At 38.9% G+C, this 26,111-nt stretch overlaps 1 protein-coding gene across 1 annotated transcript in view; it reads right to left on the reverse strand.

Moving 5' to 3' along the window:
• The window catches only part of ZBTB41 (zinc finger and BTB domain containing 41), a 31,231-nt gene extending 5,362 nt beyond the window's left edge, over positions 1 to 25,869 (reverse strand). Inside the window, exons 1-9 of the mRNA XM_054038055.1 lie at positions 25,800 to 25,869; positions 23,525 to 24,762; positions 20,275 to 20,482; positions 18,913 to 18,982; positions 16,772 to 16,919; positions 15,410 to 15,539; positions 12,287 to 12,382; positions 11,351 to 11,457; positions 9,716 to 9,821 (exon numbers count right to left, since the gene is read on the reverse strand). Of these exons, the coding sequence (XP_053894030.1) occupies positions 9,716 to 9,821; positions 11,351 to 11,457; positions 12,287 to 12,382; positions 15,410 to 15,539; positions 16,772 to 16,919; positions 18,913 to 18,982; positions 20,275 to 20,482; positions 23,525 to 24,647 (1,988 nt within the window). The 5' untranslated portion in view covers positions 24,648 to 24,762; positions 25,800 to 25,869. The remainder of the gene's footprint in view (positions 1 to 9,715; positions 9,822 to 11,350; positions 11,458 to 12,286; positions 12,383 to 15,409; positions 15,540 to 16,771; positions 16,920 to 18,912; positions 18,983 to 20,274; positions 20,483 to 23,524; positions 24,763 to 25,799) is intronic.
• Between the last annotated feature and the right edge of the window lie 242 nt (positions 25,870 to 26,111).

The following is a 26,111-nucleotide window of genomic DNA, read 5'->3' on the forward strand; positions in this document are numbered from 1 at the left end:
ATGATAATATTTCACCTGTCCTGTTTATGTAACACTTTCAAAATCAGCAAAAGGGTTATATAAATAAATGTATTATGAAACAAAAAGGCAAAAAAATATTATGTACATAGTTTAGTCCTATTCCGTGTCTACTCGGCACTTCTTGGCTTGTCTCTTGTATTCAGTAAATGGAGCATCTCTTGTCACTGTCCAGCAATAGTCTGCAAGCATTGAGGGGCTCCATTTGCCCTGATAGCATTTCTCCATTGTTGCAATGGCCTGGTGAAATCGCTCGCCGTGCTAGTCGCTCACTGCTCCGCAGTTCGGTGGAAAAAAATCTAGATGAGAGTGCAAAAAATGTCTCTTTAAATGACATGTTGCAATCAAAGCTTTTGTATGCCTTGAGGAGGTTTTCCACCAACAACCTGTAGTTGTCTGCCTTGTTGTTTCCGAGAAAATTTATTGCCACTAACTGGAAGGCTTTCCATGCCATCTTTTCCTTGCCATGCAGTGCATGATCAAATGCATCGTCTCGAAGAAGTTCACGAATCTGAGGACCAACAAAGACACTTTCCTTTATCTAAGCTTCGCTTAACCTTGGAAATTTTCCACAGAGGTACTTGAAAGCTGCTTGTGTTTTGTCAATGGCCTTCATCAGACCCAGCTTGATGTGTAAGCGTGGTAACAAAATCTTCCTTGATTCAACAAGTGGTGGATGCTGAACACTTTTCCTCCCAGGCTCCAATGACTGTCGGAGTGGCCAATCTTTCTTGATGTAGTGGGAATCTCTTGCACGACTATCCCATTTGCAGAGAAAACAGCAGTATTTTGTGTATCCAGTCTGCAGACCAAGCAAGAGAGCAACAACCTTCAAATCACCACAAAGCTGCCACTGATGTTGGTCATAGTTTATGCACCTCAAAAGTTGTTTCATGTTGTCATAGGTTTCCTTCATATGGACTGCATGACCAACTGGAATTGATTGCAAAACATTGCCATTATGCAGTAAAACAGCTTTAAGACTCGTCTTCGATGAATCAATGAACAGTCTCCACTCATCTGGATCGCGAACGATGCTGAGGGCTGCCATCACACCATCGATGTTGTTGCAGGCTACAAGATCACCTTCCATGAAGAAGAATGGGACAAGATCCTTTTGACGGTCACGGAACATGGAAACCCTAACATCACCTGCCAGGAGATTCCACTGCTGTAATCTGGAGCCCAACAGCTCTGCCTTACTCTTGGGTAGTTCCAAATCCCTGACAAGGTCATTCAGTTCACCTTGTGTTATGAGGTGTGGTTCAGAGGAGGAGGATGGGAGAAAATGTGGGTCCTGTGACATTGATGGTTCAGGACCAGAAGTTTCATCCTCTTCCTCTTCCTCCTCTGACTCAAGTGAGAATGATTCTGGTGCATCAGGAACCGGCAGTCCTTCTCCGTGGGGTACTGGGCGTATAGCTGATGGAATGTTTGGATAATGCACAGTCCACTTTTTCTTCTTTGACACACCTTTCCCAACTGGAGGCACCATGCAGAAGTAACAATTGCTGCTATGATCTGTTGACTCCCTCCAAATCATTGGCACTGCAAAAGGCATAGATTTCCTTTTCCTGTTCAACCACTGGCGAAGATTTGTTGCACAAGTGTTGCAGCATATGTGGGCCCACCTCTTGTCCTGATCTCCAATTTTGCAGCCAAAATAAAGGTGATAGGCTTTCTTAACCATAGTGGTTATACTGCGCTTTTGTGATGCAAAAGTCACTTCACCACATATATAGCTGAAGTTACCTGCACTGTTCACACAAGTACGAGGCATCTCTGCTCACTTTGGCCAAACAGAAATGTGTCCCTTTGCAAAATCAAACACTGACAAATAAGAAAGCACGACACTGTATGATTTCTAGAGCTGATATAGGGCAATTTGTTCAACAGAGTGATGTAAGCTTCGTTATGATTGCATCATCCATGACTTCTAGAAATAACAAGATGTAATTCATATCATGTATGACGCAATACCAGCTTCAGATTGCATCATTCATTGTTTTGCCTAAAAAGCAAGTACTGTCCAAACCCAGTCATAGATTTATTCATAGATCCAGTCAAAGATGTATTTTAGTCATTTCTGGTTTAAATTGAGATCCCTTCCCTTTATAACTCACTTATCCTCCGCCATTCCCAAATCAAGGGTCGTATATACTGACCCAATAGCATATCTTGAAAACTAGACCCTATCAACAATTTTAAGCATCATTTTCGTTCTCAGTGACCCAGAATTAGTAAAATTGGACTACATTTATTTCAGAAGCATTTTGGCTGTAGAGCAGTGTAATTATTTCCGTGTTTTGTCTGGACTGAGGACTATCCTGTCTCTGTCTATCCATCTTCCTGTGGAGTGTTTGAGTCTGGGTGCCGTCTCCATCTGGGGATCGGCCGACCAAGGGGTTCCCGTCCCCGCAGTCTGCGTGAGTGAAATCTGCACAATCGCAGCCACACCACATCTTGGGTAAAACCCTTGGTGTGAAAGCAAGGGCGACTGAGGCAGTAGCCTGTGGGCTCCTTTTGTGTGTTGCACTGGGCATCGCTCTGACGAACCCGAATTTCCTTCTTATGTGATTGGTGTGTGTAAACCAGACGTCTAAGTCAGGACAGTTCCGTAAAGGAATGCCGGCTCATTTTATGTATTTTAGGAAGGGTCCGGACTCCTGTAAATTTCTGGAAAAATGGTCTAGGCTAGCACAGGGAGATCCCAAAACTCAGTGGCCACTGTTAGGATCTTTGGACAATGACTGAGTGGATGTCTTAAAAAACAAACTCTGCCAACCTAAAACTAAATTGGCCAAAGGAGAGGTTAATTGTTTCATGCAGTGGTGGGAAGAGGCAAATCATGGGAGGACAAAAATCAAAACTCGCCTCTCTCAAAAGATTCAAATAAGAAGTTAAGCTTTATTAAAAGCCTCCTCTCCCACCACCAGACCGAGCACTCCCCTTTACCCCGTTCTCCGGAAAAAAACAAAACAAAACCCCAGATCGATCCCAAGCCCCTCCATACTCCCATCTCATTGTAAAAAGGGAAAAAACAAAACAAAACAAACCCCTTGTTCTGTTCCCCTTCGTTGTCTGCCTCAGAAACTGATTCTTTAGTGTTCCACTACCAATTCAGTAAGGAGAGTGGGCTCCTCAACTAGCCACCACCCTTTCTGGTCCCTTTCCTTAAACATTTCTTTCAAAATTGTGAAATAACCACAATATCACTCACAAAAACGGTTCATTAGAAAAAGCAGGATAGGGCCGAGACAAGCAGGCAAGCAACAGATAAAGAAACTGAAAAACAGGTTGGAAGCCCTAAGAGCATAGTGTCAGGAGTAAAAGAAGCAGTAAGTGCAAGCATGAACCCCTGGAACAATACTTAAAATGGTGAAATCTGAGTTGATAAAGGTGTCATTTTGGGAGATAAACAAGCGATTAAAGGAAAGAGTGAAAAATTAACTCTACAGAGGCTAGAGAGAATTAAGCAGTTAAACTTTGTGAAAATGTTAAAAAGGACCACGTTAAAGAGAAAAAAGAATTCCTGGTTTCTTTGCAGCCATTCTGAAGGAAAAATGGGCCCTTTTCCCAAAGGAATGTCTGTAAACAATCCAGGTAAAGAGACAATCTGATTGAAATCATTTGACTATGGACAATTGAGTCAAATTTGCTAAAAGACCATAGGGGGTTTTATTGGAACTTAACTGCCCCAAATGTATAAAAGGTAATGTAATCTATCTACAGCTATGTAAAAATAAAGCAGTATAAAAGGGATGTTAATGAAAAGAAAATATGTATGTATCGGTCTGTGGAAATATGTGAGGTTTGTAAAACTCCTGTTTTGTAGGTTTAAGATAAATTGGTTTTGTTTATAATGCCACTAAAAATCCATTTGATTCTTTAATTCAAAGTTGCAAAACTGACAGACCTTTTTGCCAGACACAGGTAATCAGTTTTGGTTGGCTTTGGGATTTGGTATTTAACCCTTAAGGGGTAACTTGATTCTTTATTTAAAAAGATTTTAAATTTTGTAAAGACCAAGTCATGGCTGCAGCAGGGCAGTCAAAAATCAGAATAGGGAGAGATTCTGGATTCTTTTTGTTTGGTTGGTTTTGTAACAAAATAGCAGATGAGAACCGTAGTAAAAGAATAAAGACAGTACCCCTCTGAAGCAAAGCAGGGGTGAGATGCACAAAACAAAAAGAAGCAATGTTAGAAACACTGAGCCTTAAAATGGCTGTGTGTAATCAGACTGTCACTTAGAGTTTTTATGTACCCTTATCGAAGAACAAAAGAAAGTTACACCTTATGTAAAAATTAATATGGCTAATGTTTTAAAAGTTAAAGTATAGAAGGAATGTGCAGACATGTGCAGAATATTATAGAGGGGGGTAAAAGAAATGCAAACAAAACATGCTACTTAATTAAAATCCTATTAGGGCTCCAAAGGAGCCACAATAGATTGTGTTCTCTTTTTCAGATCTCTGTGTGTTTTGGAAGCAAGAGTTAAAAGTAATCAAAACTCTGGTAAGTTAATTGTGTTCCTTTTAAGATAGAGTCTCTGAGCTCTGCTGATGGCTTTGAATCCAAAAGCCAAGCCTGTGTTGATGCAAATTACCTAACTGATAAAGGAAGGAAAGAACTGCCAGCACAAAGAAACAGCAAATAAAGGTATGCTTATCTATGCCTGTTGCTCCAAAGCCCTGTAGTAAAGACATCTCACTAGGATCCTGTATGTGGGATAAAATAAATGAGACCAAAGTACTGTATAATGGGTTATGTGTATGTGTTAATTCTTGGAGAAAAGTGTTTTAAAAGAATGGAAGTGTTAGCAACCTTCCAATAGACAAATGTAAATGTAATGTAAGTACTGTGTTTACAAAAGGTAACAGTTCCTAAAACAAACAAAAAGGCAATGTGGGAAACGGAACCATTCATATTATACATGCAAATGGCAACATGTTAAGAATTGCCCCTGCAGAAAGACATAACATATTTTCTGAATGGTCTCCCACAGCTACTGGCATACTAATGTTACTAACCCTAATTGTTTTTAGTTTTAAATTGTATGTGTTTAATTGGAATGTTTGAAATGTGCTGTTGGATAAAACAAATGTATGCAAAGCTAGAGCTACAGGCCCAAATCACCTCCCAGTATTTTCGATTATGTGGACTAAATAAGAAGTGACACTGGCGATTAATAATCTTAGTGCCAAAAAGGGGGATATGTAGGAGCAGGATTTTATAATGTCCCATAAGAATTAATGTAGGATTTGATTGTCTTGGTTATTGATTGTAAAGCTTAGCAAGGTTCAATTTGCAATCCCTTTTTGCTCAATATAAATACTACTGTTTGTATTCTCAATCTGTTTGTGTGAATGAGGAACGTATGCATCAGGAAAAGAAGGCGTGAAGGCCATTGTTATAGTCAGAGTCAAGGAAAAAGTAGTAAAGAGACTTAAAGGACATCAAAGAATCATCAGGTACTGCTTACTATTCAGACGGCTGTTAAACTGTCTGTCATTGCAGCGTGGATACATGCTTCGCAGTGTAAGAAGGCACCACCCCAAGCGAACCAATCATCACCTCAGGACCACGCAGAGTCAATTTTGACTCCAGAAGACGACGTAGAGGAACAGCCTGCAATACCTTACCATCTACGCTCTTATAAGGGTTGCCAGAAGTAGACGACGACCTAAAGCAAGGCCCGAGAAGGAGCAGTAGTGAGCCTGGCGCCTGCTGCCTGGTGGACATAAAAACGTGACTGCGTGACATAAAAACGTGACCTCAGTTGAGGTTGTCAGAACCAGAAGGGCCTTGCCTCCAACAGGCGCTTCTGGTGGCGCCTGTTCCTTGGCTGCTGGTGTCTTAAGGTCTGGGGAGTCCACAATGACAATTCTTTTATCCAGCAGCAAGTGTGGACAGCTCAGACCCTTAATATTTCTAATTGCTGGGTCTGCAGCCACATCCCAGCCCACTCTCAAGCTGGTGTTCCTGTCTTGGCAATCCCACTCAATTCCTCAGACCTCACTGGAGGACCTCGTCCATTTAACAAAACATGGAACAGCAATGACACTTGGCAGTGTGAATAAATATATCTAAATGGATAAGTGTGGTAGAGGGAAAAGGTCATTGGTGTTGGGTGTGTAATGGGACAGGGTTGGATCTGGGAAAAAGCCGTTGCTTTCAGCATATTGTGAATCCCATGGCGTATGGGATTATTCGAACAAAACTAAAGAGCGGCGGGCCGGGTATGGGGATATGAATTTTTTTCACGACCTGGGATCAAACAGAAAAATCAATCTCGTGTTCCCCCTACAGTAATCTTAGTGAAAATAATACAATCTTTCAATGCCATGCAAATACCACCACTCCTCGTAAGGAGAATTACCCTCTGCCCTTTGAAGGATATTACTCCTCCTTTGCAGGCACCTATGTGACAAATGGGTGCAACCGACCCTTCCCGGCCTTAATAGGCCATCATTGGGTTTGTGGGACCAAAGCTTATACTGCGTTACCAGCTAACTGGTCAGGTATCTGTTATCCCGCCTGACTCTTCCCACAATTCCGAGTGCTAGGGTCCTTCCCACGAGAACGCCTCCGTAATTTCAGGCGAAGAAGAAGGGACTTACCAGATGCCCAATGGTATGTAAATAACGTAAGCCCCTTAACCTGGGAAGAGGGCCCATTGGCAGTTCCCTTATCCCACTTGGGGGAGTAATACACCATGCAAAAAGGCTCCTGAGGATACAACCAGTAGTTGAAATAATGGTAAATGAAACCGGAGAGAGCTTAAAAGCCCTGGCCAAAGAAACAGGGGCGATGCGACAGATGGCACTTCAAAACCGTCAGGCATTGGACATAGTGCTGACAGCCAAAGGAGGGACCTGTGCTCTCATTGGAAAAGAATGTTGTGTGTTTATACCTGATGACACCAATGAGGTAATAGATTGCACTAGCCACTTAGAACACATTGCATATATTCCCCATGAAGAGCCCAGTTCTTTATGGAAGTGGCTAAGTAACCTGTTCAATTTCTCTGGCATAGAAAACTGGTTGTTTCAGGGAGCCCTGACTATCCTGTTTGGAATCCTAATGATTTTTGTATGTTTTCAGTTAATCTCCTGTTGTATCCGGAATTGTGTAAGGTATGCCATCCAGGTGACTGCCCCAAAACAGAGTGCTAATATGATGATGTTAAATATCACTGATGAACGAAGAGATAAAGAACGATTAATATGCGGAACCCAGTAATTGTTGGTCTTTGCGTAAGCTTGACCAAAAGGAGGGATTGTGAAAGTGAAATGAATTATATTAAAGAAATAGAATGAAATAAAGAATGCTGTATATACCTTTAAGTAGAAATGAGAAATGATGTAATCCAGGTGTCAGGAAAGCAGACATTAACTGTTAATCAACTGCTCCACTTAAGGGCGATTGGTGAAGCATTAGCCTTAGAGCGATAAGAGTTAATAAGGAAGCAGGATATGCATATTGTGCCCCAGGCAAATTTTACAATTTTGCTCTCTGTCCCTTTGTTTAGTTCACACCCTTTTATCTGTATAAATAAGACTGTTTGACTCTTGCATGGTGCTCACATTATCTGAGTGTTATTAGCACAGCGCTCTGCTAATAAAACAGAGTGGTCTGACAAACTCAGTCCTGAGTAACTTTGACACAACAAAATTACAGATCGACAGAAGAACTAAATCTGATCCCTTTTAAAACTTAAGGTTATTCAGCCTAACTATGGTACGAAAAAGGTCTTGTTTGGATTGCCAAGATGGCTATGATTTCTACATGGCCATTTCAAAACACAGATCTTGACACTGGCTTTATGGGTCACCCAAGGACCTTGGCATAATGGAATTACAGAGAAAGGCAAAACTAACATTTCACATATCAGAATAATTTATGAAAATTTGTCCATCATTTACAAGATCATAGAATCATAGAATATCAGAGTTGGAAGGGACCTCAAGAGGTCATCTAGTCCAACCCCCTGCTCAAAGCAGGACCAATTCCCAGCTAAATCATCCCAGCCAGGGCTTTGTCAAGCCGGGCCTTAAAAACCTCCAAGGAAGGAGACTCCACCACCTCCCTAGGTAACGCATTCCAGTGTTTCACCATCCTCCTAGTGAAATAGTTTTTCCTGATATCCAACCTGGACCTCCCCCACTGCAACTTGAGACCATTGCTCCTTGTTCTGTCATCTGCCACCACTGAGAACAGCCGAGCTCCATCCTCTTTGGAACCCCCCTTCAGGTAGTTGAAGGCTGCTATCAAATCCCCCCTCATTCTTCTCTTCTGGAGACTAAACAATCCCAGTTCTCTCAGCCTCTCCTCATAAGTCATGTACTCCAGACCCCTAATCATTTTTGTTGCCCTCCGCTGGACTCTTTCCAATTTTTCCACATCCTTCTTGTAGTGTGGGGACCAAAACTGGACACAGTATTCCAGATGAGGCCTCACCAATGTCGAATAAAGGGGAACGATCACGTTCCTCGATCTGCTGGCAATGCCCCTACTTATACAGCCCAAAATGCCGTTAGCCTTCTTGGCAACAAGAGCACACTGTTGACTCATATCCAGCTTCTCGTCCACTGTGACCCCTAGGTCCTTTTCAGCAGAACTGCTACCTAGCCATTCGGTCCCTAGTCTGTAGCAGTGCATGGGATTCTTCCGTCCTAAGTGCAGGACTCTGCACTTGTCCTTGTTGAACCTCATCAGGTTTTTTTCTGCCCAATCCTCTAATTTGTCTAGGTCCCTCTGTATCCGATCCCTACCCTCTAGTGTATCTACCACGCCTCCTAGTTTAGTGTCATCTGCAAACTTGCTGAGAGTGCAGTCCACACCATCCTCCAGATCATTAATAAAGATATTAAACAAAACCGGCCCCAGGACCGACCCTTGGGGCACTCCACTTGAAACCAGCTGCCAACTAGACATGGAGCCATTGATCACTACCCGTTGAGCCCGACGATCTAGCCAGCTTTCTATCCACCTTACAGTCCATTCATCCAGCCCATACTTCTTTAACTTGGTGGCAAGAATACTGTGGGAAACAGTATCAAAAGCTTTGCTAAAGTCAAGAAATAAGACATCCACTGCTTTCCCCTCATCTACAGAGCCAGTTATCTCATCATAGAAGGCAATTAGGTTAGTCAGGCACGACTTCCCCTTCGTGAATCCATGCTGACTGTTCCTGATCACTTTCCTCTCCTCTAAATGTTTCATAATTGATTCCTTGAGGACCTGCTCCATGATTTTTCCAGGGACTGAGGTGAGGCTGACTGGCCTGTAGTTCCCCGGATCCTCCTTCTTCCCTTTTTTAAAGATGGGCACTACATTAGCCTTTTTCCAGTCATCTGGGACCTCCCCCGATCGCCATGAGTTTTCAAAAATAATGGCTAATGGCTCTGCAATCTCACCCGCCAACTCCTTTAGCACCCTCGGATGCAGCGCATCCGGCCCCATGGACTTGTGCACGTCCAGTTTTTCTAAATAGTCCCGAACCACTTCTTTCTCCACAGAGGGTTGGTCACCTTCTCCCCATGCTGTACTGCCCAGTGCAGCAATCTGGGAGCTGACCTTGTGCGTGAAGACAGAGGCAAAAAAAATCATTGAGTACATTAGCTTTTTCCACATCCTCGGTCACTAGGTTGCCTATGGAAATGTTTAAATTTTTAAACTTTAAAAAGATACCTACTTTTGCCACACTTTCTCTCCTAGATGAACACTTTTGTAATGGACAGTTAGGTGGTCTCTACGGCCAAAACACTTTCCACACTCCTCACACTGATGTGCCTTTTCACCTTTAAAAGGAGACCAATAACAAATATAAATTAAGTTGTAACAAGAATTCAAGTCTCAGAAAAAGTACAACCATGTTTAGTACAAAGGCTCCAGACAACCAAAGCTCTTCTGTATCTCAAAAGGATTTTCTATTACCCAAAGCAATGACTTCATGACCTTGGGGTGATCCAAGCACACATGTAGTTTTTACCCATCTCTTCATTTTTGGTTCCTCATTCCCTGGTCTCTTCTTCCTCCTACACGGTAGCTAATCTTCATGGGGGACATTACCCCATACTGCCACAGAGAGAAGAGGACGGAGAGGCAAGAGAATGACCGAAAGTTCACCCTCTTTCATGAGACTTGAAATTCCACCTTTTACAATCCAAGCTCCAAGAGCCTTAAAAAAGCCTAAAATTTTGGAGTAAATGTAGGACTTCTGTCTCTTGCACTGCCAGTTCAACAATCAGTTTTAAGAACTTAGTGCTACATACAAATGTTAATCCTTTTTTCTGATTTTCAATAGTTACCTTTTATGTTGTTTAAAAGTCTTGATGTTTCTTTTGAGTCATCTTGAGATCTTTCACAAAGTGGCAGAATATTTCTTCTCATGTAAGCAGAGGGAGTTTGGACAGTCAAAATAAGTAACTTTCTAGAGGAAAAAAGGCAAATAGAGTAGAAAAGGGGATTTTTTTTGGTATCTGAGTTTTCAAAGATTTCTTTGTTTTATAGCGGGTGTTAGGGTTTCAAACACTAAATAAGCTGTTTTATTCAAACAAGGGCTTGCAAAGTTTAGTCCTTGATCACTTTCAGATCTTCACACTGTTTTGGAAAGTAATTTCCACCTTCTGGGGAATCTTATATTCCCTTAGGAGCCTGTTCTGGAGGAAGAAAGAAATCCCCAATAGTTCCAATCTTTCTTTTCCTCTACAGATCTGATCCTCTTTTCATTTGTCTCAAGATGCAAAATAGCTGGGGGGGAGGGAGGGGGAGTGGTTAAAAACCCTTTCTTCTATTCTTCCTCCTGCTTTACTGTGCTCAGAGTTGATTCTCCCCATATGTAGGATTTTCTAACTACCAATCCACAATGAGGAACTTTAGAAACCCAGACAGACCAAGTGTCATTGTCCCATATTTGTACTCTATATTAAAGTGATCAGGATGCAAACTTCGACAGAGATTGTGTGAATGACAGCTTCGTTTGTGTTACGGTGTTAATGTTTCAAACAGCTGCTAATACAAAAGAAATCTTAACTCAAAAAAATCCTCTTTTATCACATTTGCTTTTTTAAATAAATAAATAAATGTTACACCTTTTGACTGTCCCTCAGCTCTCTATTAACACAGAGGAAACATTCTACTCTTAAACTTCGCAAGTGTTTGAAGAGATAAATAAACCTTACCATACGACACTGAAAGTGATACAAGTAACATTTGTAATAGGCTTAAATACCACTCCTATTAAAACCTTAAAAAAGTATAAGCATCCAAAATTAATATTCTGCTCACTCTTACTTAATTTGATCAAGCTTCTAAAGATATAGCCTACCTGAGTGTATTTTTTTGTGTTTTGTTAGATGATCATGCCGAATAAACGTTTTCCCACATTCTTCACATTCGTACCTTTTGTCATTATGGTGAACTCGTAGATGAAGTCTGTATTAATACGTAGAGAAATTTATTTCACTGTTCAAATTTAACATGCTTATGGTTATAAATGTCATTATAAAAATAGCATCTTCCTCAACAGATCTGCATGTACAACTAGTACAGCTGTAGAATATGAAGCTGGATTCCTTTCTGGCTCACACAACTAAATAACTTCCAGTTGCAGAATCATTTACTGTTCTTAAATGAGACAGAAAGACGACAGCTCTACTTTCAAATCCCAAATTAAATTTGCAGTGCTTGTAATAGCTTTCTTGTTTACTTGTAAAGCTAGGCAAACTTAATATGGAAGTCACTGAGAACTCAGGATGTCTTTTTAATTACTTTTTAGATTATAGCTTCACCTTAATGAACATGAACATGGAAACTGCAGTACATTACTTGCCATGGTTTCCCCCCCAAAAAACAGCACTTATTCAAATTTTGAATAAGGTCTGGAAGAAGTCAACTTCAATATAAATTGTATTATAGTTGAGGAAAAGAACAATGCAAACATTTTGTTTCTGGAAGTTTGTCATCGAAACTATGATTATATTTAGTATGTGAAAGGGATTCTGTCATGTAAATAAGACCCAAATTTAGATAATTAAAAATAAAAAGGATTTTACACACAAATATAAATCTAAATTCCCCACATTTAAGTTAAAAAACAATTTTTAAAAATGTTGTTTACTCATATTGGAAACCCAAATCAAACATTATCAACGTAATTCTTCAAGGTCTGTGGGAAAAAGCGGGAGAGAGAGATCTCTCTATATCACCATCTAGAAGGTGGTAGCTTAATCTCTTTAAACAGAATTAGAATCTGCTTCATTACCTGTAGGAACTTCCATGACGAAAACTCTGCCCACAAATACTACAAAGATGAGGTTTCTCCCCACTATGAATTCTCAAATGTTCTTTCAAAGTTGTTCTGGGTTAAAAAAACAGAGTAATGTTTTAGAAACTCAGTGTTACTACTACTTTTAAGTGTAGATGGAATCATGTTCTCTAATCCTGATGCATCACTTTAGGTAAACAGAGGATTAAATACTCAAGTATTTGTATTAAATTATAGAGAATATGAACAAATAAAGTTCCTGAATTCAATTTCCTCTTTTCTTTTTCTAATTCTTTTCCTGTGACTTTGTGACGCCACTCAGGCAACAGAGGGAACTGATTGACTATACAACTGAAACAGTGACATTGACTATTCACAAAGTGCTGTCAAATATATAAGATGTCTGAAAGAAAAAAAATTCTCTAGTTTCTTTTAAATAGTAATTCTAGATGTTACCAGTATTTGGTAAAATATTTTCAGTTAGAAGTACTGTGATTTTTTAAGTTTGTAGGAGCAGGATTTTATAACGTCCCATGAGAATTAATGTATGATTTGAGTTCATCCAGTCAGCCATCCTTTTTGAATAGCAGAAAGGAATGACCGACCAGAACCATCCTTCTGACTGATTATGGTCACCCTTTTGTTTTAGGATAAGTTATAATGTCTACTATGGTTTCCTATACATATTACAAATTAGGCACTCTAGTTAAATATACATTTCTTTGTTTTAAGGTTTTAGTAAGTAAGAGACAGGATCTTGTATTGTATCTATGTTAAGGACATTAGAGGAATGTTGAGAGCCTGAAGCCCCAATGTGAATTGTTTTAGTTATAAGATTTAGCAAAGCTTGATTTACAGTGTATTCTGCTGAATATAGAATACTGCTGTTTGTATACCTTTGAAGGTTTCTGTAAGAGATTATTAGTGTGAATGAGGAATGCATGCATCAGGAAAAGATAAGGTGTGAAAGCCATCACAAATGTCCAGATGGTCAAGACAAAGTGTGAGAGACTTGGAAAGACCAGGAGACAATCAGAAAACATCCATTGTATCCAATGCTAAACATGTTAGCAGCATTGGCGAGGTGAGGCAGGCACCCCCAAAGGCGAGACAACAAATAGAAGATAATGATGGGAAGCCTGACAATAACCATCAAATGATAACACCACTTAAGGACTAATGATTACAGGATGACATTGCAAAATGCATGGACTCAAATGGGAATTTATAACTATAAAGCTGGGGTGTTTTGCAATGGAACTCTGGTTTCAGTCCTGCAAAACCTCAGAGCATTGGATCGTGACCGACAAGAGCCGAGTTCCACACTCGTGCTCAATCTAACTGGCCATTAGATTGACTCGAGCTACAACAGAATGGTAACTATAAACATCAACTGGCAGGAGAGAGAGAGAGAGAGAGAGAGAGAGTGAATGTGTGTGTCTAAAAGCATATGCTAACTGTTGTATTTTCAATACATGCTGCATATTTGTCTTCTCCTGAAAAGATCCCGTGTGCTTTGTATAGCATAACAGGTTTGCTATTGAAACCAGTAACTCCAAATATATTTACTTCTGTGCATATATACAACTACACTAAAATCTATAAACCTAAGTTAATGCAAAATGGTTTAAAAAAAAAAAACAACAGCTTGTGTTACACAAGGTAAAAATGAGTTACTGGGAACTGAAAAATTTGCTGGGCTTTTGTACCTTATGTACTGGCTTGTTATTATATTTGTACATGTTTTATTTAAATGTGTATATGACCTTCAGTTCTATAATTTTAAAGAGGCACTGATGTTCCACTTTTTGTGTTCTGCTTTATCTGCTTAAAAAAAAAAACCTAACAAAACTAGTCCCACTTGGGGCCAAATCCTCTTCCAACAGTACTCAGTGGGAGCAGTCAGCTATTTGGAATGAGTCCATAGGGAACATATACAAGCTCAGAAATTTCAATGTATGATCTCTTAAGATGTGTGGAACATCTCAGCCCCAATGACTATTTATGTCAAACCAAGAAAGTAATAAAAATTACCTTCTCCAAAAGGGAAAAAAGTATACCTTTTTACATGAGATTCAAATATAAACTAATATCAGGTTAAAAAAAAAAAGTCTGGTTAGCTCAGATGCTTTGCACAGCTATGTGGAAAGGCTGTTTCATTTAAAAAACGAAAACAAACAAACAAACCCACCCTCATACCAGGTTTCTCATAGAATCAGTTAAGCATTAACCCGTGAAGAATAAGAATCCTACTTTTGTACAGATTTATACAGTTTCTATAGGAGCCATCCACCGGCCCAGCTATATTAAAATGCTTGTGTTCTGCATTAAAAGTTAAGCATCTGCCATTCCAGGAACTATATGCATGATAAAGATAAAGATATATAACCATAATAATGGCAGAGGCTATTACCCAGATTTTAGAATTCAAAGTGCACACGGCTAGAAATCAGTAAGTTTTGCTCCATTTAGGAAATGAAAAGGAAAAAGAGATGAGTTTTTCCAATCAATTTTCTAAAATCTTTCATTACACTTTTTTATTTTGAAGTAGGGCAGGAATGGCAGAGGAGAATGTATATACATACACATATATATTATATATATATATATATATATATATATATATATATATATATATATATATATATATATATATATATATATATATATATATATATATATATACATACACACACACACACACTTAGAAGTTCTGAACTTCTCCAGGTTTCCCCCAGCCACTCCTATAAATTGTTTCTCTTTTTCCCACTCCCATTATAACTCTCAGCAATGTACCGGTCACAGAAAAATCTCAATCCCTCTTCAGTTATGTAGCCAATGAAAGATGTTCTTGCATAATGCAGCAAATTCCAATACAGCCAACAGACTTCCCCAATAGGTCTTCTATATTTGGTGTTTTGCAGTCAGTCAATCACCTCTGCTCTCCACTCATATACTTAAAATAATACCATAAATGCATCTGTTTGTGGCAGAGATGCTGCTTCTTTGGCTCATTAACCCTCTGAAATTAATTAACTGATTTTATACCCTCAAAGCTATTTACTTTCTATATTAAAATCTCATGTTATGCCAAGCTTTGATTGAGATATTCCTTCTTACCTTTCTCTGACTGATTTTCCACATATGAAACACACCCATTTTCTCTTCCCCCCATGAGTACATTCTATATGGCGTTTTAGATTTCTAGTGTCATTGAACTGACGACCACAAATATCACACGGGAAAGGACCTGAAAGAAAATAACCAGAACTGCTATTAGTTGTAAGTAATTACATTAAGTCACAAACAGATGTATATTTTGGGTCACTGATGCATGTCTTAATCAAGCTACAAGACAAAAAAGCTAGTTTAATGAATTATTATATAATAATAATAATATAATTATTATTATAACATGCCTCACATTTTTCAGTATGTAAAATTTAAGTATTTGAGTATTTTTTGCAATTTATGTGTCAACAATTAAATTTCAGTTTGATAATCTAATGCTCTGAACTCGTGTACAACTACCATAAACACATAACAATTTAGTACTAATAATATACAACCATGATGTGAATCCGCCTGGATTCTTCTAAAACTATTCTAGTTGACAAGAAGGGGTGACTATCAACAAAGGGAAAATTACTTTTTGTAGTGCCAATGAGGCTAATTCAATCAAAGTGGATATTGATATTCACCCCTTCTTGTAAACTGTTGGGAATGGGCCATATCCACCCTAATTGAATTGGCCTCATTAGCACTGACCCCTCCCACTTGGTAAGGCAACTCCCGTACTGTATATTTATACCTGCTTACTGTATTTTCCACTCCATGCATCTGATGAAATGGGTTATATCCCATGAAAGCTTATGCACAAATAAATTGGTTAGTCTCTAAGGTTCCACAAGGACTCGTTTTTACTGATACTAAGATGGCTATCACTCTAAAACCTCATATCTCAGTTGCTATGGTATCAGAAAATTAGTACAAGAGACTGAACAGTTCTAAAGATTATTCAAATTATTATGAAGTTTAAACTAATCTTATATCTTTGGATTTTGTTTTATTAAAGTTTCCAGACTCACGGGATATTTCTCCCTCCTAGAATTATTTATTATTTGTATAACAGTGTTGCCTATCATTAAGTGAACTGGCAAGACACATACTTTGTAGGTGATTAACATACCTACACCTTTAATCATAACCAGAATTTCCCAGTCAGCTAGTCCAACACTGGATTTTGTACACAGTACAGTTATTTGGATGCATATTTTTTAAAAATATCATTGCAGTTTAATAAAAATCAAAAATTAATATCAAGCTATTTTTTAAAGTTTTCAAAAGCTTTTAAGAAATCTAATAAAATAAAATATTTAACAAGAGCAAAAGGAAAAAAAAAAAATCAAACTCTGCACCCATTGGAGGAAGACTGTTTTACTTCAAATCTATTGTTTGCATGTCAGAAGGAGGTTTTTATACCAAGATGGAATTTTTCTTGATGCTTCAATCTTGCAAACCGGGATTTAAAGTGCTCTTCACAATAGGTACACTTGAAAGGTTTATCCTGAGTGTGAAGAATCATGTGTTCTTCCAAATGGGGTCTTCGAGCAAAAGATTTCTTACAAATCTAAAATGACAAAATACTTGGTCAAACATTAGCTAGAGACAAACTCGGGTATGTTTCTATAGCCTCTTTTAAAAAAAAAAAAGAAAAAGAAAAGAAAAGAAAAAGAAAAAAAAAGTGTGGGGGGAGAGAAATCATACAGCCAATATTTCATACTAAATTGTTACTTTATTGATACCCAGTTTCTTGGGGAAACCTAGAAAAGGCATCTATGGCTTTATATCTAAAGCTAGATTTGGGAGGTCTGCACAATACTTTTAGAGCACTTAAAGCCTATATTGGTATCTGATTATTGTTCAATTGGTATCAGCATACAGCCAAATGAGAAAGTATTGAGGGGGGGGGGGGGGGAAGGAAACTTTGCCCATATTAAGTTTCTTTTTTTGTCTTCCCCTGCAGGAGCACCTCCAAGAATATACATTATAGGCAGTGTATGATTATAATCAAAGAAATCAGAAGTGTACTGCCATTATTTCTTGTCCTGCCTTCAGTGGACATGGAGAAATTTTGGTCACCGTCTTCTTTATAACAGCCTTTTAAAATATCTGAATACTTAACTGGTCCCCCTCAGTTTTCTTTTCTCAAAGCTAAATATGCCTATTTAAAAAAAAAAAGTATATCTTTCTTCATAGAGCAGGTTTTCTAAATCTTATTTTTGTTGCTCTCTCTAAACTCTCTCCAATTTGTCTACATCTTTCTTTAAGTATGGTGCCCAGAATTGGACACTGCATTCCAGCGGAGGCCTCACCAATGCCAAGTACAGCAGGACAATTTCCTCCCATGTCTTACATATGACATTCCTGTTAAGACTCTCCAGAAAGATAGTAGCCTTTTTAGAAACTGCATCACATTCTTGATTCTCATTCAACTTGTGATCCACTCTAAATTTTAGGTCCTTTTCAGCAGTACTACTACCTATCCAATTATTCCCCATTTTGCAGTTGTGCATTTGATTTTTCCTTCCTACATGTAGTACTTTGCACTTGTTTTTATTGAATTGCATCTTGTAGATTTCAGATCAATGCTCCAATTTCTCAAGGTCATTTTGAATTTTAATTCTTGCAACTCCTCCCAGCCTGGTGTCATGTGCAAATCTTATAAGCACACTCTCCACTCCATTGCCCAAGTACTTAATGAAAATATTTAATAGTACCAGACCGATCCATGCGGGACCTGACTAGATATACAATCTCCCAGTTTGACAGACAACCACTGCTAACTATTCTGAGTATAGTCTTTCAACCAATTTTGTATCCACCTTATAGTAACTTAATCTACATCACATTTCACTAGTTTGTGTATGAGAACATCAGTTGGAACGGTGTCAAAACCTTTACTAAAAATCAAAATACATCATGTCTACAGCTTTCTTCCTATCCACTAGGCCAGTAATCATGTCAAAGAAGGTAATTAGGTTGGTTTGGCATGATCTGTTCTTGACAAATCCATGCTGGCTATTCCTTGTGACCCTATTATCCTCTAGGTCTGTGCAAACTGGGCTAATAATTCCTTCCAGGATCTTTCCAGGCACAGAAGTTAAGCTGACTGGTCTATAACTTCCCAGTGTCCTCTTTATTCCCATTTTTAAAGATAAGATATTCCACTAGTTTCTCAGTATTGGCTTTATTTTTTCGTCTTTTTGCTAGTAATACTCAACTCCTATTTAATGTGAAATATATGCAAACATACCTATTTTAATAATTTTAATGGCCACAGATATTTTGTAAAATGAAATCTGGTACTTTCTATACAGCCAGTCTTACGCACACACTAAAATACAGTATTTAATGATATCAACCTGATCAACACAAATATTAACTTTCACTATTACTTACACAGCTTATTGAGACTTGACGGTGAATAGTGCAATGAAAATAAAATACTCATTAAATCATTAAACCAAGTAATTTCTGTATAAATTAATTATAAAAAACCCAGTAGAAAAAAAAAAAACTCAAGTTGTTTGATTTCTTGGTACAATCAAACTAATGCTTACATCACATTTCCAGCCTTCACTCTTTGTCTTTTTAATGGAAAGAAATTCTTGTACGTTCTCTGGATGAAACCTAGGAGGAAAGATCAGTGAAAATGAGTAATGTTAGCTATAAATTTCTTAACTGCTATGTTATTTATATTAACGCACGCTAGTTGGCATAGCAAGCAGTACCAGTGTGCAGCTCTCGTCATTTCCAAATCTACTTATCTCCACATTTGACATAACAGCAACTTTGTTCAAATATGAAGTATATGAAATATTTATTGCTTGATATAACAGATTCTGAAGTTATATGCACTCAACCACATAAGTTAAGATCAGGTCAATATAGATATAACTTCAAATATATTTATATCTGCCCAAAACCAGACTAGGAATACAATTTACAGATGGCCCTGGACAGCTCTAATGTAGATGTTAAACCCAGTTTACATTCTACCCACTTCCTTTTCAAATAAATACAGACTGCTAATATTACCACTTGAATCTAAATTGAAGTTCACCCAGCTTAAGCTGATGCAGGCCTCAAATCTGGCTGTATAGCATGAAAGCCAGTCAAACATTACCATTCCAATCCAATGAACTGACAAAGCTGTCATGGAATCCTGAAAGCATAGCATATTAAAAATAAATGGACTAACTAATCTTGCAATACCTCATGCTAGTCCATAGGCCAGATCATTTGTATTACACCACTCTAGAGGTCCTCTTAAAAAGAGCAGAGCCACTAAATGAATATATCCATTCCGGGGTCTACAGGAAAATAAAAATACTTCGCTGTTAACTGAATTAAGTGCATCTGATAGATCTAAGACTCTGCATGGACATTTGATTTTCTTCATTCACCCGGAGGATATATCATTGCCACCAAAACCAGTGCTGTCCCTGCATCAAGCCTAACCTGACAACACACTGAAAGGGATCAAGGAAACAGGAGGATTCTGGATATTATCAGATTTGCCTTGCCAGAAAAAAACTCACAAACTTACCTAAAAAAGGGTGATAATTACTGAGAGCATCAACTTTAATAAGTAGCTTTCTTGAGCTAGTTGAAATTTATAGTAGAAAGCTATGGTGACACTATCATTTCACAGTACCCTAATTTTTTTATACATAATTTTTCCATTTTTAAAGTGCCGTACAAACTTTGACTAACTTATCCTTATACCACCTTATATGGAAGGTGACTTACTGCTGTTAATTCTTATGTCCTGTTAAAAGAGGTGCAATTTTAAAAACAATTCTAGAAAGAAACCAAAAGTTAAATAGTTTTCCAATGTTTTTTGTTTTTAATCTACCACAGCTTTGGGGCTGGAAAATACAGTATGCAGAAGTGTAACAGACAATCCCGCTCATACTTACCTCTTTGCATGTTTTGCTAGGGTCTTTTTGCTTGCATGAAGTTTATTACAATATGGACATTTGTGCTCCTTCTTATGAAATTCTGTTTCATTATTGTGTTTCTTTCTGTGAACTGTCAGGTTAGATTTTGTGGAATAGCGCTGATGACAAATATCACACTCGAAGGGCTTCTCACCTGTGTGTGCACGGGTATGGATCTCGAGCTTCCCTAAAAAATAAAATCTTAGTTTAATGTAGAACAATCAGCTGCAGTCTGCTTAAAAACACATACTGACTGGCAAACTAACTTACATTCTTTATCATCTTCAGTACATTTCTATTTTTGTTAGAATCTCCACTCAGTGTTTTGAAGCCTAACACAATACGGGGCCTTACACAGTTCTGATTCACAGCACACAGACCAGGGTGTCCTTGTATATTACATGCACTAAATGCTTTCAGCCAACCCTCCAGAGGTCTAGGCATATTCCACATACATACGAACAATTATTTTACTGAGTTTCACTGAGTAGCTTATAGGGATTGTATAGATAAATCAAATACAGGTTCCCAAAATACTTTAATCTTCACTATTTTTAAAATGTGTTTTATATTTACTCCATGTACGCTGTTACCACATCCTGTATACATGAGCCTACATACTGATCTCTGTAAAGCATTATCATCTTTTCTTTTTTAAATAACCCAGTTCACAAAGTACCTCTTTCAAAATAGGGAGCAGTTTGGAAACTTAAAAACAGAGCGTCATGTCATTTATTTTGGTATAATCAAACACTAAGAAAAATAGAGACCCTCATACTTCATCCATGATTGGGTCCCAAGGCATTACAACAATACTAAAATAATAATCTCTCCTCCATTCCTTTTATACTGATTTTCATTCTCATTCATGACTTGGCTAAAATTGGACCCCAATCCTGCAATATGGGTCCGCATTTGTGGCATCAACTGCAGGGCCTTGGACTGGAAGGGGGTTATTTCTCTGTCAGAACACCTAGACACTACTTTTTGGACACTCTATTAACAAAGAAAGAAGTGTTTTGTGGTTCTTAAAATGACCAACGGAAGATAGATTTTTATTCCTCCTTCCACTCCTCCATCCCCCTTTTAAAACACAAAAGTTTTGGGGCTCTAAAATACAAGAGTGCAAAGAGAAAGTTTGACTTTGTGCTATCACTCAAAATACTTCATTCAAAAAACAAAAAACTTCAGACTATTAGGCTCTATAGTCTGGACTTTCAGTATCAAAAAAACCCAACAGCAACTGTTACCAAATTCAGAGAATTTTCCACAAGTTTTTATTTTAAACGAGTGAGATCTCACCTTTTTTTAAAATGTTGAATAATTATTATTATATAATCTGTGACCTTGGACAACTCATTTCACCTCTTCCTCAGTATCCCCATCTGTAAAATGTGGATAATAATACTTACCAGGTTGTTGTTAGGATCAACTAGTTAATGCTTGTAAAGTGCTTTGAAGATGAAGAGCACTATATAAAAGCTATCAAGTATCTCGCTAATAAAAAGTTTTGCTACAAGAAAGGTCTGAAATGGTTTCCTGCCTTAATGATTAAATTCAAATACCATCAGAGCAAGCTTGCTCATTTCACTATAATATGTCTAAACACATAAGTCAGCTTTTCTTTTCCATATAATAACTATAAACTCTCAGATCTCAGGATGATAAAAATGTACAGTGGTAGTGTTACAGTGGTATTTAAAAGGGCCTGATCTCATGAGATGCTGCTCTCATAACTCCCGTGACTTCAGCAATCAGTTGAGGAGGCTCAGCACCTCATAATCAAATACATTAGAAATACATTAACTATCCCAGCTGAAGTGAAAAATATCCATGGAGACGGAAAAACTCAGAGCCAAATCCATGGGGTCAATAGGACTGCTTATGTGAATAAGGCAGGCACGATTTGACTCTCAGTTTAGAATAGGGGAAGGCAACCAATGGCACATGTGTCAAAGGCGGCACACGAGCTGATTTTCAGTGGCACTCACACTGCCCAGGTCCTGGCCATCGGTCCGGGGGGCTCTGTATTTTAATTTAATTTTGAATGAAGCTTCTTAAACATTTTAAAAACCTTCTTTACTTTACATACAACAATATTTTAGTTAAATATTATACACTTATAGAAAGAGACCTTCTAAAAAACGTTAAAATGTATTACTGACACGCTAAACCTTAAATTAGAGTGAATAAATGAAGACTCGGCACACCACTTCTGAAAGGTTGCCGACCCCTGATTTAGAAAGATAGTGGGGAAGCTTTGGGTACAGACTGAAGTGCTGTCTTGATACCCGGAGGAACATTTATCACACCTAAACCAGAACATAACACGTGATTAAAAGACTTTAACCTGGCTCTGTAAAAGCAGGGTTATTTCAGCCACCACGTCCCTCAACAACTGGAATAAAATTAAATTTGACAAAATCTCAATGGATCATGTCTTGTAAGTAAAAATGCAATTAAGTAACCACTCTTACTAGTGAACCACAAAAGAAAAATTCTGCCTTCAGATCTCAACAAAATTTAAAATTTACTAATGGCAAGACCACTTGATATTGCAATCAGACCTAGTTTAAATCTAGAAGTGAGAGTTTAGTGTTATTCTATTTGACATGCAGACATGTCAAAACATCTTATAAAATTAGTTACTACATTTGTACAAGCACACCAGGCTCATTTTGAAACAGACCTCATCTAGATTGCTTATAAATTACAACTGTACATGCAAGTGTTTTCATCATCAGGGAGTCACATGCTAGGGAGACAGTGTTTCTAGCATAAGAAATAATTGCTTATGTAGCATTTATATACTATAGCTCCAACAGAAAAGTCAGCTACCTTATTTAATCAGTTAAAGTTGGACAGTTTGGTGGAAAGTCAAGCCCATGTTTCAGATTTCTTACAATTTACCTTCCATTCTACTAATAAGTTACTGTACTCTTTCATATACTAAGAATTGGGACCATGACTGGGGGAAGAGCGATTTGTCATTTGCAGGATTTTTTTAAAAAAATAGCACTCTTATTAATTCATTTCCTAATTTTAGTGCTACAGTAATGATAATTTCTGATTTTCAAGATCTATAAGGACTGGCACTTCATACTAAATTTTAGCAAACAGACAAACACTAATTCTCTATAAACATAAAAGTCAGAAAGAACTGTTTATTTTCCACCTGAAAGTACCACCATGTGGTAAAGAGGAAGGAGACAAAATTAATTGCTCTTACCTGTTCGATCAAATGTTTTGTCACACTTGGGACACTGCAATAGTTTTTTGCTACTACTCTGAATGATTACTGGAGTTAAACCTTCAGGAATATTTCCTACTGAATCAACTGGCTCAGGACTCACTTCAGTATCATTATGTTCTTTTTTACTTTGCTCTTCAGCATCAGAATCTTCATCTGGTATTTCTTCTTCTTCCTGACCCTCTTCATCTGCATTGCAGTCACTTCCATTATCTTCACATTCGTTTTTAACAGATATTTCTCTCTCAGAATGGACTTTTTCCTTGCTGTCAGACACATCGCTGCTTTCGTTATCACTGTTATCAAACTTAGCTGGGCATTTACGGTTCCTTGTAGATCTTCTGGTAGAAAAGTCTGCTTTCTCAACCATTTTTAAACCATGTTTTTTTTCCAGTGGAAGGGATCTGTGAGCTTTAGCCAAGTGGTTTTCTAAGGATTTCTTGTAACAGAAGTTTCGACTGCAAAAAGTGCACTGGTGACTATTTGATAGTTTACCAGTCAATTCATTGAGAGTTTCAGCTGGTATTGGGTTTTCAGTTAACGCTTCAGATTGTATGCAGGAAATATTTTCATTATTGAGCAGTTTGACTGCATCTATAATGTCTAAAAATTTAGCTGCTTCCAACACTAAAGGGATTTCATTTTTATATACAAAAAACTCAGATGTGTACAAAAACTCAAGCAAATGTTGAAAAACAGAATGAGTTACATGATCCAGTGTGACAACATCCGTGCTTGGGTTTTTGCTCAAACAAGCATGAAAATAACTACTGCCAACAGCTACAACAACTTTGTGTGCGCTAAATTCTTTTCCTTCTACTATTATAAGTAAGTCACAAAAAGATGGTTGTTTCCGTCTATCATCATTTAAATATTTAAGTAGATTTTTATTATACTGCAGTGAACTTAAGAGTTTTCTTTGTTCTGGTGATGGAGGAAGTTCTTGGGAACAGTCAAGTTGGTCCGTAATAGCTACTTCTGCAGATTTGGTGACAGTTTCTTGGTCAGAATCTACTATAAGAACCCCATCAGAAATATTTTTCTCATGGCCAAAATGTAGCTTCTCATTTAGATTTCCAGGGAACTTTCTCCTTTTCTTCATTTCAATAGTGCAGCTTTAATATCAAAAACTTCATAAGCAGCCAAAAAGATTTATGGTGAAGCCTTAATGCAGTTCTGAATTTTTTTAAACGGATTGATCAGAATATTTTCATAATCTGTAAAAGAATATTAATAATTACACTTGGGACACAACAGTATGTCATTTACTTACTAACACTATATACAATTTTTACTTACTTTTAATTGATTTGCATATTTTAAGCATTTACTAAGTTATTAAAACCCTAGTCTCTTCCCATTCTAGCCTATCATGTAACATTGCTATGCACTGATAAATGAAATAATATTTATTTATTAGGCAGCTGAAGAGTGTACTCCTAGTTTGTGAAATGCTCCGAGACAGATGCAAGATACCATTCTTAAACAGATTTGCTTTGATCTTTGCAGCATCGTTTCAGAACCAGAACAAAATTAAAACCAAAACCCAGCATCATTAACATTAAATATTGTCCTTATTAACTGTGCACTTTTCACACTGTCACAATGTTGGCTGGGTGACACACGCGCTGAACTCGAGGCGGGTGCATTCACGTTGAGGCCAACCAATCAGCTATTCTGTGCTCAGTACGGCATTCTCCTATTGACATCCGGAATGGGGAGTTTTGTGCTCCTGCAGAACAGCGGCGTGATACTTCCTGGGCGGTTTGGCGAAGAGATTTCGGGTGGCAGGTTTATTTTGCCTCCAAATGTCAAATCCCCAGCCCCGCACGTCCCCGCTTCAGCTGAGGATGGTGGGGAGCAACCTCTTGCGTTTGAGAGTCTTTGTCTCTCACCCCAAGAGACAGGCTGGGGTCACTGCCGCACGGTCCCCAAGGACAGAGGGGGAGAGGGGCCCTCCACCTCACCCCCAGGCAGCCGAACAGTCCCTCGGCCCCAGGGTAGGGACGGGGGCGCCCTTGCCCCCAGCTCCGGGGCCTGCGCGGGGTCCCCGATTCCCCCTGCCTCGGAACAGGACCAGAGTCCCCAACCCCCCGGAACCGCGTCCCGGGCCCCAGCGGGCTGTGGGGCTCCCCCGCCCCTCCACGCAGGGCGACGTTCCAGCTACGGGGGGCGTAAAGCACTCGCCTCGCCCCACTGGATCCGCCTGCCAGTCGCAGAGCCGCCACTCAGCAGCGGATGCAGCAGCACTCACCTGCCCCGGGCCGGCGCTCCCCCGCCGCTGCCTGTCAGCCGCTAAACGCCGCCGCTGCGCTCGCAAAGAGAGCCACCTCCCCCTCCATTTCCGGGTTCCGGCGCCCTGTGTCAGACGCAGCCTCGCTCTGAGAAGGAACCCCTCGACGTCCGGGAGGCGGGGCTAGCTCTGGTAGCGAGAGCGGCTCTTGTACGTCACTGCGTGGCTGGAGGACGTGGTGTCTTGTGTGCGCTGCCCAGCCAGCCCCGTGGAGGAGAGCCCCGCCCAGGGAGCGGGGCGGAGCCATGTCAAACTGCCCTATGTTAGGCCGCG

This window comes from Malaclemys terrapin, chromosome 8 (assembly GCF_027887155.1).
Source record: "Malaclemys terrapin pileata isolate rMalTer1 chromosome 8, rMalTer1.hap1, whole genome shotgun sequence".
Taxonomy (NCBI): domain Eukaryota; kingdom Metazoa; phylum Chordata; order Testudines; family Emydidae; genus Malaclemys; species Malaclemys terrapin.